At 40.4% G+C, this 12,091-nt stretch overlaps 1 protein-coding gene across 2 annotated transcripts in view; it reads right to left on the bottom strand.

Moving 5' to 3' along the window:
* Positions 1–12,091, bottom strand: part of EPB41L5 (erythrocyte membrane protein band 4.1 like 5) — a 125,906-nt gene that overhangs the window by 75,270 nt on the left and 38,545 nt on the right. For both annotated transcript variants that reach the window (XM_039234879.1, XM_039234880.1), the window contains exons 11-14: positions 9,930–9,999; positions 4,671–4,840; positions 3,184–3,290; positions 611–638 (exon numbers count right to left, since the gene is read on the bottom strand). In XM_039234879.1, the coding sequence (XP_039090810.1) occupies positions 611–638; positions 3,184–3,290; positions 4,671–4,840; positions 9,930–9,999 (375 nt within the window). The remainder of the gene's footprint in view (positions 1–610; positions 639–3,183; positions 3,291–4,670; positions 4,841–9,929; positions 10,000–12,091) is intronic.

Here is a 12,091-nt window from a genome sequence, read left to right as displayed (position 1 = left end):
AGTCTACAAAATGGACAAACGTTTACCGAAACTAACCACGGAGGGGGGGATCCCCTCAAATTACTAAAATTAGAAATGAATGAGGAAGGGTGCGTAGGTGTCTCAGTAGGTTGAGAGTCTGACTCCGGATTTCAGCTCAGGTCACGATTTCGTGGTTTGCAGGTTCAAGCCCTGCATCGGGCTCTGCACTAATGGCAAAATGCTAGACCAAATCCGGCAACATGTAACATAAAGAACTACACACCATGACCAAGTGGGGTTTATCCCAGGAATAAGATTAATTGCTCGTCTGCAAATAAAACTTTGTTCTTTGAGCTCCCTGTGTGCAAGAATCCTAATTTATTCATCTTTACATCCTCAGTCACAGTTCAATAACAAATATAGGTCATTCTCGTTACAAATATCATATCCACTCCCAACCTGGTCTTTATTTCTAAACTGTTTTATTTTTCTTTGTCAATTTTATCTGGTATCACATTTGTTCCTGCTATATTCCCAATGCTAAGGAACAACTTAATACACTGACAGGTCTTCAACAAGTATTTGTTAATTAATGACAGCAACTACATGAATTCTAAAACATGCTCCTAAGTTGGAAGACACTACTCACCTGAGTTCTTCAGGTTTTGCTGTACTTGCTGATAGAGGGGAAAAAAGAAAATATCCCATTAGTTTCCACTTACATGGTAAACTGCTTCACTGTTCATAAAAGTAAATCTGGACTGATTTTTTTAAGGTTTATTTATTTTGAGAGAGAGAGACAGATAGACAGAGGCAGTGGGAGGGGGCGGGGGGGGGGGCGGAGACAGAATACCTAGCAGGCTCCCTGCCATCAGTGCGGAGCCCAACTCAGGGCCTGAACCCACGAACTGTGAGATCATGACCTGAGCTGAAACCAAGAGACACTTAATCCCGCAGGCACAGGACTGTTTTCCCAAGTCACGTTTCCCAACTATAGATTTAAAAACCCCATTTGACAAAATGTTCTAGGATTCACATCACTAAAATCAGTAACGACAATTATTTCCGTTTTAAAAATAAAGCAATAAAATAAATACCATTTTCTTTTACAACAGAAGCATGTGCAAGCCTCCTAGAGTGAGTTAAGTGCCAACAAAACATCGTTAGTAGAAAATGAGAGGTAACTTGGGGTTTTAAACCCTCACAAACTAAAGTGGCCTCATTAATTGCTCTATTATTTGCTTTATGGCCATACTACACAAAAATTAGGGCTATAAATCAATTTCTTACGTCAAACATCAAGTCATGTTTTTGGACAACCGGGATGGCCCTAGCATCAGATACACTTAAATTTCAACCTGTATTTGGATATAAACTCAGATTCAAAACCAAATACAAGTTTTAGTTTAAAATTAAGCTTTTTATGGGACGCCTGGGTGGCTCAGTCAGTTAAGCGTCTGACTTCAGCTCTGGTCATGATCTCATGAACCCACAGGGTTCGTGGGTTCGAGCCCCACGTCGGGCTCTGTGCTGACAGCTAGCTCAGAGCCTGGAGCCTCCTTCGGATTCTGTGTCTCCCTCTCCCTCTGACCCTCCCCTGCTCACACGGTCTCTCTCTCTCAAAAAGAAATAAAACATTAAAAAAAAAATTTTTTTTAATAAAATTAAGCTGGGGCGCCTGGGTGGCTTAGTCGGTTAAGCGTCTGACTTCGGCTCAGGTCATGATCTCACGGTTTGTGGGTTCAAGTTCCGTGCTGGGTTCTGTGCTGACAGCTCAGAGCCTGAAGCCTACTTCAGATTCTGTGTCTCCCTCTCTCTCTGACCCTCCCCTGCTCATGCTGTCTCTCTCTCTCAGAAATAAATAAAAAATATTTAAAAATTTTTTTAAAAATTAAATAAAATTAGACTTTTTAGTACATAAATTAATTTATTTTTTTTTTATTTATTTATTTTTTTTTAAATTTTATTTCTAGGAGAGAGAGAGAGAGACAGCGTGAGCAGGGGAGGATCAGAGAGAGAGGGAGTCACAGACTGACACAGGCTCCAGGCTCTGAGCTGGCAGTCAGCACAGAGCCCGATGCGGGGCCCGAACCCACGAACCGCGAGATCATGACCTAGGTGAAAGTCGGACGCTTAACCGACTAAGCCACCCAGGCGCCCCCATAAATTAATTTAAATGTACATTAATATTTAAATTTAAACACTATAATAAAATCTTAATATTATAATGCTATACAAAGTAACATTTTTTTAAGTTTACTTTTTTTGAGAGAGAGAGAGAGAGCAGGCGTGTATGTGCATGTGCTCAAGTGGGGAGGGGCAGAGAGAGAAAGAGAGAATCCCAGGCAGGTTCTGCACTGCCAGTCCAGAGCTGGACTTGGGGTTCAAACCCACAAACGTGAGATCATGCCCTGAGCTGAAATCAAGAGTTGGACGCTCTATCAACTGGGCCACAGGCGCCCCTGAAATGATTTTTACTTAAAATGTATTCATTGTACACCAATGGTTTTTTTTAAAGTTCCTAAAGACATTTGAGAGATTTTTTTTTTTTTTTTTTTTTAAGTAAGCTCCACATCCAGCATCGAGCCCAGCTCAGGCTTGAACGCAAGACTCAGATCAAGACCTAAACTGAGATCAAGACTCAGACACTTGGAGCACCCGGGTATCTTGGTCAGTTAAGCCTCTGATCTTGATTTCAGCTCGGTCATAACTTCAGGGTTTGTGAGACTGAGCCCAGAGTCCAGCCCAGCATTCGGCTGCACGCGGACAGCACAGGGGCCGCCGGGGATGCTCAACCCCCTTCTCTGTCCTTCCCCTGACTGCGTGCTCTCTCTCAAGATAAACAAACAAAAAAAGACACTGAACTGACCAAGCCACCAGGCGCCCTGAGAGGTTATTAATGCAAAAATCAGGAAGTCAAAAAGGGAGGGAAGGCGCTACTCTACAGAACTAAAACAGTTAATAGAAACAAAAACTGAACACAAACTCCAAATAGAGTCTGAAATGGGATCAACATTGAGTTTAATCTCAGCAACAACATAAGCAAGTTTTCCTTCTATTTTCTTATACTGATTCTGTCATAACCAAAGCTAATAAACAAGGGTACCCTGGTTGACTGGGATAAACCTAAGGTTCAGCTAACTCCCTTTCAAGTAAACCATGGAGCAGCACACGAGGGACTGTCAAGGCAGAACAGTCCTTTGAAACGGGACTGTGTCTCACCTTTCATTTGTAGAGTTCGTCGAGAGTAGCGTTTGCTGGGTCTTCTTTCAAAGGATGTTGATCTCCTTGCTTTATTGGTTTTTGTGGTCTGATACTCAGTTTTCCCACTAAAATAAACGAGGCACATTAACAAGAATAAGAGAATTTGAGGACTCCGGTAATCAGACACAGATGAGAAAAAGTCTATATTAAGGCTGACCTTAAAAGAACCATTCTGATCTTCATCTGAAAGGAACTACTACTAACAGGCTTGACGTCTGTCTTTAGCACATCATTCTTCTACTCTTCCGGCTTGTGTGAAACAGGCAACTTGTAAATTATATTGTCTTTTCCTTCGGTATACTGCATCTACCGAAGCTCATGCTGAGTAAGAGTGGAGCATCCGCCCTCTGATGCAACTCCTCTCCCCTCCTCTCTCACTCACCTCATGCAAAGGGTGCAATTAACTCAAGGCTTCTTATTATTGAATTGTGATACATTTTTCAGAAGAATTTTCCAGAAATATTTAAAACTATTTTCCCGCTCTCTTTGATTTCCACTTAAATTGTTAAGAAAATGCCTCCTCACTTTTACTATAGGTACAGGAGAACTCTACTTACATCAATCCCACCCATGTGATCACCTTACCACACACTGACAGTACCCATTGCCTCTTTAATCACAGTGCCACTTATGGCACACTGAAAACTCGTAATAACCTGTTCCCAGGTCAACCAAAACATTTCTAATTTATGACCAACACACAGGAGTCTCTAAAAATGACTTCCGTTTTATAAAGGACCAGAAATCTTACCCAGATGCATTTTCCACTCGGTGCACAATACCCTTTCTCTATTCAGCTAATGGATGGAGACTCCTTACAACTCTTATTATATGAATTTAAGTGGAGGATTAATTAATATAAAATGTAAATGTCAAGAGGGATACAGAATCCATTATACCATTATAATGTTTTCGTGTCTACTCAGAAAATTACAATGGCGCTGTCAGCGTGGAGCCTGCTTGGGATTCTGTCTCCCCCTCTCTCTGCAGCTCTCAAAATAAATAAAAATAAACTTTAGGGGCGCCTGGGTGGCTTAGTCGGTTAAGCGTCCGACTTTCGCTCAGGTCATGATCTCACGGTTCGTGGGTTCGAGCCCCGCGTCGGGCTCTGTGCTGACTGCCAGCTCAGAGCCTGGAGCCTGTTTCAGTCTGTGACTCCCTCTCTCTCTGACCCTCTCCTGCTCACGCTCTCTCTCTCTCTCTAGAAATAAATTAAAAAAACCTTAAAAAAAAAAAAAAATTAAAAAAAAATAAACTTTAAAAGAAAAAAGGAAATTACAACCAATAACAATTTCACTTTGTCTTTTATTCCAGCCAGTGGAAAACACCAGAAACCACTTTGTTTCTCTATGCCTTGGCTTCTACATCTGCAAAATGAGAGGTTGGCCTAAACTGTTTGCTTTATGAAAGAATGAAAGATAGGGCAAGCAGATATTGACATCCACCTGTATCTAAACCGTGATCCTAGTCGAATAAATCCTGATCGATGAGAACTCTTTTGGACTGGGCCTCGGAGGCGAAAGAAGGCATGGTGTTCCACGGCACATTTCCATAAATGTTTGCATGCCTTCGGATGATCCAACCTGAAGATAAATGTATGCTCCTGCTCTTTGCCCTGGAGGAAAAAAAAAGGATATAAAGAGAGGTAATTATTAGGTCAAACAGTCCTGTCCTTTGTTACTCAGCTATAACGACAGCCACGACAATACCAAGAACAGAATAATAAAGCAGCTAGTTTGCCCCCTGAAACTAGAACATTCTCTACAGCTACCTATAAAAATGGCCGTTGAAATCAAGCTGTCCACTTTCACAGCCAATATAAAATTACTCCTAAGAGGGTCCTCTCTACTTACGTGACCTCAATTCTTAGAGAAACATAAAGTGAAGTTTTATTTGCCATACTCTGGGATAAATACAGAATTACAATGTAAATGATCATACAAGATCTGGCAATATATATCAACAGACTTAAAAAGGTACACATTCCTCAGGGCACCTGGGTGGCCCAGTCAGTTAAGCATCCGATTTCAGTTCAGGTCATGATCTCACAGTGTGTGGGTTCGAGCCCCGCATCAGGCTCTGTGCTGAGAGCTCAGAGCCTGGAGCCTGCTTCGGATTCTGTGTCTCCCTCTCTCTCTGCCCTCCCCCCCACAGGCTCTGTCTCTCTCAAATAAATAAAAATACTGAAACAAACAAACAAACATGGTGTTCATTCTTTGTCACAGTAACCACAGTCCCGGAAATCTAATTGTAATAATTAACATTCATAGGCAGTTTTTAAGGATTTCACATGGATTAATTCAATGAGTAGATATTATCATTAGCTCCATTTCATCGATAAGGAACTGAAGCTTAAGAAATAAAGCCCAAGGGCACCAAGAGGAAATCAGAAACTGAACCTAACTATTTGTGCTCCAGGACCTGTTTATAACAATTAAGCTTCGCCATCTCTTTAGGAAGAAAAATTTTCTTAACACCAAAATGCATATCCAAAGATTTTCTTCACAATCTCATTCATAATAGTAAATATTGTAATAAAACCCTAAAGTCCAAAAAAATTATCAAGTAAATAATAACATCTTTAAAAAAGATACAAAAAGATAAATGAATAAAAGATGAATTCACAACTGTTTATTCATATTACAAAATACAATATATAGGTTAAAATGAATGAACTGATATCTACACGGCTACACCTGTTTAGGTAATCTACGGAAACTGCCAAAAATATATATATGATTTATGTAAATTTTTAAAACAATCCCACCATGTATTATGATGTATTTGTATTTGGAAAAAGGAAGTAGGAGAGTGACACCCTCCAAGAATGATGGGCAGCTAGAGGATTATACCTCATTGTACTGAAGACACAGTTATGTTTTAAATTTATTTATTTAAGAGAGAGCACGAATGGGGGAGGGCCAGAGGGAGAGTGAGAGCAGGGCAGGGGCAGAGAGAGAGGGAAAGAACCCCGACACAGGGCTCAACCTCACCAACTGTGAGATCATGACCTGAGCCGAAACCAAAAGTTGGATGCTTAACCGAATGAGCCCCACCCCCGGTGCCCCTGAATACACTGATATGAATTTGCCTATGTCTAAGAGACAATTCTGAAGCAACTATGCTAAAAACGTTAATCCAGAGGAGTAAAATGGATAGCAAGTTTATGGTTTTTTGTAGTTTGCAGTAGACTTTGAATATTTTATGAACTACACTATATAATATTTTAAAATGACAAAATAAACTATATGAAGATATTTCCTGACCTTGATACAGGCAAAAATTCTTAACTTTTAAGACACAGAAAGTACTGACCACAAAGGAAAATAGTTATAAACTCTACTGCATTAAAATTGAAACACACTATCCAAAACTTACTAGTAAGGGAGTCAAAAGGCAAGCCAAGGGGGAGGATACTTACAACACACAGATCTGCAAAGAACTGATGCCCACAACACATAAAGAACTTCAGTGAGGAAAAAGAGCACACGACCCAAGAGAAAAATGAGCAAGAGTTGAACAGGCAATTCATAAAAGAGAAGACCCAAATATTCAATAAGTACATAACTAAGTGCTAAACAAACAGTGATGAGGGGAATGCAAACCAAAAGCATAAAACCATTTTATCAACAGAATGGCTACAAGGAAAAAGAGAATACCAAACATTAGCCACGAAAGAACCAGTGGAACTCACTCACATTGTAGGGGGAAATACAAACTTGTATAAACACTTCTGACAACAGCTCTGCAGTACCCACTGAAAGCAAACACACGCATATCCTCATCTTCAGAGCAGCACTCTGAGCAGCGAAAACAAAAACAACTCAGCTGTCCATCAACAACAGGATGGATAAATAAGTGCAGTCTATCCCTCAGAGGGAATACTAGGTAACAGTATGAATGAGCCAACTACAGCAACCGGCTGCAAGAGGGGGAAGGCTCACAAATATAATATTTAAAATAAAGAAGTAGACACAGAGGGAACAGTCAGGTTTCGTTTGGATAAAGCATAAGATATAAACAAAGACGAGTGTCTGGTGGTAACGTCAGGACAGGAGGACATGCCTGGAGGACTCTAGGTGGTGGGAGACACAGGAGTGTATAGTTCTATTTCTCCAACTGGGTGCTGGCCATATAGGTGTTTGTGAAAATCCAACACGCTGCCCACTTGTTACTACACTTATCTGAATGTATGCTAGATTTCAGTGAAATTTACCAATGAAAAATACACACAGAAAAACCACGGAGAAACACATAACCTCAAAGTAGTAAAAACCCTCCCCTAGGTCATGAAAGATTGATAACTTTGCCGATTTAAAATTTTTTAAGGTATGTAGCAAAAATCACAATAAATAACATTAAGAGACAAACAACTATTAGATACAAGATTTACAATTTCTATGATGAAAGGCAAAACAAACCAGTAAGAAAAAAAGGCCCAATGACAAAATGGGCAAAGGAGACGACAAGAGCTCTGAGAAAAGGAAATATAAACAACAAGACGTATGACAAATGTGCAGTATCACTCATAGCAACAGAAATAAAAATTAAACCTACAACGAAATTCCACTGTTTACTTTTCAGATAAAAATGTGACAACTCCCTCTGAAGAAACAGGTTTGATCCCTGATAGGACCTCTGTTACCCAGGACAAGTGCACGTAACCATTTGAACCAGCAAGTCCACCTCCAGGAAGTTATCCTACAGATATTTGCCAATGTACAAATTCATACATATATGCTGAATAATGTATACTGCATACTGAAACACTTAGGGTACATCCACACAGAATCGTATGCAGTTTAGTTTGCTTTTTAATATAATAACCAAGAAGCATTCTATATACTCAGATGGAAAAGATTCCAAAAGTTATAAAGTTTCAAAAGGATTAGTACAGAACAGTCTAAAAGCATGGTAACTTCTGTATAAAAAAGAATTGATATACACGTATGTGTGTGTAAAATACCTTCACAAAGTTATCCAAGAAGGTAATAACTATGTAAGATCAAATCTAAAATGCCATCAATTGTAAGATGCATGATTATTTTATGGCCCAAATGAGAACAAGTGTCACCAATTAAATTATGACCATATTTCCCATCACATAGAATTGTATTTTATTCTTTCTGAAGAACTGCCTTTAGATTTAGATACAAATATCATTTAATCACATATGTGCTTACATAAAAAGGAAAATCTTTGTAAAATAAGTTGTTTTTACATGTGAAATCTGCACCTTCTGAGTCTTGCTAATCCATCTGTTGACAATATAATGATCATCCTCTGTGCCATCAGATTTCCTTTTTTTAATATTTTTTTAATGCGTGTTTATTTTTGAGAGAGAGAGAGAAAGAAAAAGAGAGAGACCGAGACAGACAGAGTGCGAGTTTGGGAGGGGCAGAGAGAGAGAGGGAGATACAGAATCTGAAGTAGGTTCCAGACTCTCAGTTGTTAGCACAGAGCCTGACTCAGGGCGCGAACTCACAAACCATGGGGTCATGACCTAAGCTGAAGTCAGACACTTACTTAACTGACTGAGCAACCCAGGTCCCCCAACAGATTTTTTTTAATGTTCATTTATTTTTGAGAGAGAGAGACAGAGCATGAGCAGGGGAGGGGCAGAGAGAGAGGAAGACAAAAAATCTGAAGCAGGCTCCAGACTCTGAGCTGTCAGCACAGAGTCCGACACGGGGCTCAAACTCATGAGCTGTGAGATCAGGACCTGAGCCGAAGTCGGATATTTAACCAACTGAGACACCCAGGTGTCCCCTCAATAGATGTCTTTATGAAATGTTCTGTTGCCTCTGTAATTTCCTTCTAAGTTGGGTGAAAGGGCAATCCTTTGCATGTATCTTAGTAATAAAACTTAGTAATACCACTGTTTCGACTAATTTTCAGAATCTTCTTAAAAGTTTTGTTAAGTGGTCCTTCTCACACATCATTGTGCATACAACTGTTCAACTTGCTTTTATCTATGTCCATGTATTAGGTATGTTTTTCAATTTATTTCTTTGCATGGAATACAGTTGCTTTTTAAAATTTATTCATAATTCTGTGAATTTTGACAAATGGCGTGGAGTCTAGCAACTACCACCAAAATCTGGTTATAGAAAAGTTCTCTCATGCCCCTAAATTCCCTTTGCTGTTTCCTTGTAATCAAGCCTCCTCATTCTCCCTAATCCCAATCAATCAGTGATCTGTTCCATTATTAGAAGACTGTCCTCCCCAGATTGTCATATAAATGAAATCATACAAGTCATAATCTGAGTCTGGCTTCTTTCACTTGGTATAATGCATCTGAGATGCATGTTTTGTTTATCAATTGGGAACTAGAGTTAACCTGGGGCGGGGCGGCGGGGGGCAGAGTAATCCTTAACTGAGAAGGCTCTATTAAAGAATATTAATTTAGAAGCCTTCATTAAAGAATAATAGGGGCTCCTGGGCAATTCAGTCAGTTAAGTGTCCAACTCTGGATTTTGGCTCAGGTCATGACCTCATGGTTGTGAGATCAAGCCCCGCGCTGGGCTCCGTGCTGGGCATGGAGCCTGCTTGGGATTCTCTCTCTGTCCCTCTCCCACTTGTGTGCACACGTGCCCGTGCTCTTCCTCTTTCTCAAAAAAAAAAAAAAAAAAAAAAAAAAATTTAGACTTGAGTCCCCACATAACATAGTCATTGTTAAATAAATAATGCAATCCAATTCCTACCTGGTCATCATCTTCTACAACCACCAGGGTTAATTTATTCTTCTTAAAATCCAATCTGGTGATCTTGGGCCTATAACAATATCAGAACAAAAGCCAGATTTCAAATAAATGTCCTTGAAATTAAAAGGGAATTGTTGTTATTGCCAGCATTATCAATCATCTACCTGCTGAACTGAAAATTGATTAAGAGGGTGTTTACCCTCTTAGCCTGTACTGCCCACCAACAAAGCCTCTGAAAACTATTTCAGATAACAGAAAAAAACATTTCAAAAGCAGGATCTCGAATAACACTGATGCTGCACATGTATCAGACAGTAGAAATGTTAAGAAAAAAGAAAATGATGAAATCCACTTATACATTTCATAGGTTCCCAGCCACGATACAAGGCGTTCTCCAGGACTGGTGCAGAGCTGCAGCATAGGAGCTGGACACAGGAAAGACTGTAAGCGTTTTTTTTTTTAAAGGCTTAAATGCAAACAAATTCTTGATTCAGGCCTTCAACTTTATTTTCTATATCAGTTTTGGTTTGAAGAAGTACCTCTTTAATCTGAAAACAAGAAAAGTTTTTTTAAACCTCGCTTTATGGTGCCCTTTCCAACTGTCTCCCACCTGGACCGAAATCCTCAACAACCTACCACAGGTGAACTCTGTACTTCTATGAACTGTGAACGTCAAAACAATGAAACTCTCATTCTCGCTAATTTTTAAATATAACTTATACTAAATATAATTGTAGAGCATTTGTTTACAAGGGTTGTACTGAACAAGTAAGTAGCTAAGAGTAACAGGCGGAGCAGGAGGGGAGGAGCGAGCACTTAAGTGTCACAAAGACTCGCACAGTGCCTAGTAAGTGTCCCGTACTCCTGGAAGTGTTCTACATGCATCGACCCAACTGATTCTCACAACCACCACAGCGGCGGTAGAAAAGGTGCTTCCTTCAACTCTCTGCCCACAGCATTCTCTAGGCGTGAAGTATGTGCCATCTGCCCACAGGGCAAGCTGGAAGTGTCAGAGAATTAACACTCAACGACTGGGTAAATAAATACCCCAAAGCCCCTTCACCTATCAGGAGACAATTAAGAAGGTGTTCCACTCGAGCGTCTCAGAAAGTCCCCAGCATGGATACCTGGACTCAAAAATAAATGAAATCTATCTTCAACTTTGAAGGAAAATAATTTTCGAACCTAAAATTCTATTCTCAGCCCAATTACCAAGAAAGCATAAGAGAAGAATACACCATTTTAAGGCATTCGGGGATTCAAACAATTTATCTCCTACACCCTGCTTCTCTTAGGCAGTTACCTGAAGATACAGACCAGAAAAAAACAAAAGCAAAGAGAGGAAAATAATGGGAAGAAGACACACAGGATCCTAGCGGAAAAAACTAATGAAAGCTGTAGAGTCGCCTTGAGAGCATACAATTCCAACTGGAACAGAAGAATCATTTAGCGCAAGCCTGGGGATCTGAAAGAGCGTAAGGAGAAGACAAAGGCAGGTAATTTAAAGCACTGCATGGGCTGTGAGAGACGGGGAAGCCAAAAATGCCAGGAAAAACAAAAACCTGTACACAAAGAAAATGTAATCCCAGTTGTGGGTCCAAGCATTTCCAGACTGATCAGAAAGGAAGGATCAGGACCTATCTCTACTGTACAGCACACTCTACTGAAGGGTGTTTGGACCGGGTCGCAGGAGAAGGAAGTCCTTGACAACAGGAGGCTGTCCAGAGCTGGCTGCACGAAGCCACCCCCAAAGAAGGGGAAGGCAGCAGGGAACTTGTAGGAGGAAGGGACTCAGACGGGGCATTGGGGGGTCTGCGCAGTGGCAGTTAGCAGCAAGTGGGAAGTCTCCAGGTCAGAGAGCTCTGAAGGGCAGTGGTGCTTTGTGTCTTGTACAGCTACAGGCTTTTGTCACATCTCTGATGAGCAGACGGCAGATATAGTTCATAGGAGGACGTGCAAAGCAGGAAGGCTCTAAATGATTAAAAATATACTTATTGGGCTATATTTACAGTAATTGGATATATAAGAATTTGAATTTGGTGCTGGTCGGCTTTGAGCTAACAACCCTGGCATGCTGTGAACACGTAAACGGCCTAAGGGCCCTTCGGCCAGTGTTTATAACACCAGTACAGTGTGAAGCTCTACACCACTTCTGATACACG

The sequence above is a fragment of the Hyaena hyaena genome, unplaced genomic scaffold (genome assembly GCF_003009895.1).
Source record: "Hyaena hyaena isolate Hyena2069 unplaced genomic scaffold, ASM300989v1 scaffold_91, whole genome shotgun sequence".
NCBI classification, from domain to species: domain Eukaryota; kingdom Metazoa; phylum Chordata; class Mammalia; order Carnivora; family Hyaenidae; genus Hyaena; species Hyaena hyaena.
Note: the sequence above shows the minus strand (reverse complement) of the source record. Positions and strands in the feature narration are given on the sequence as shown.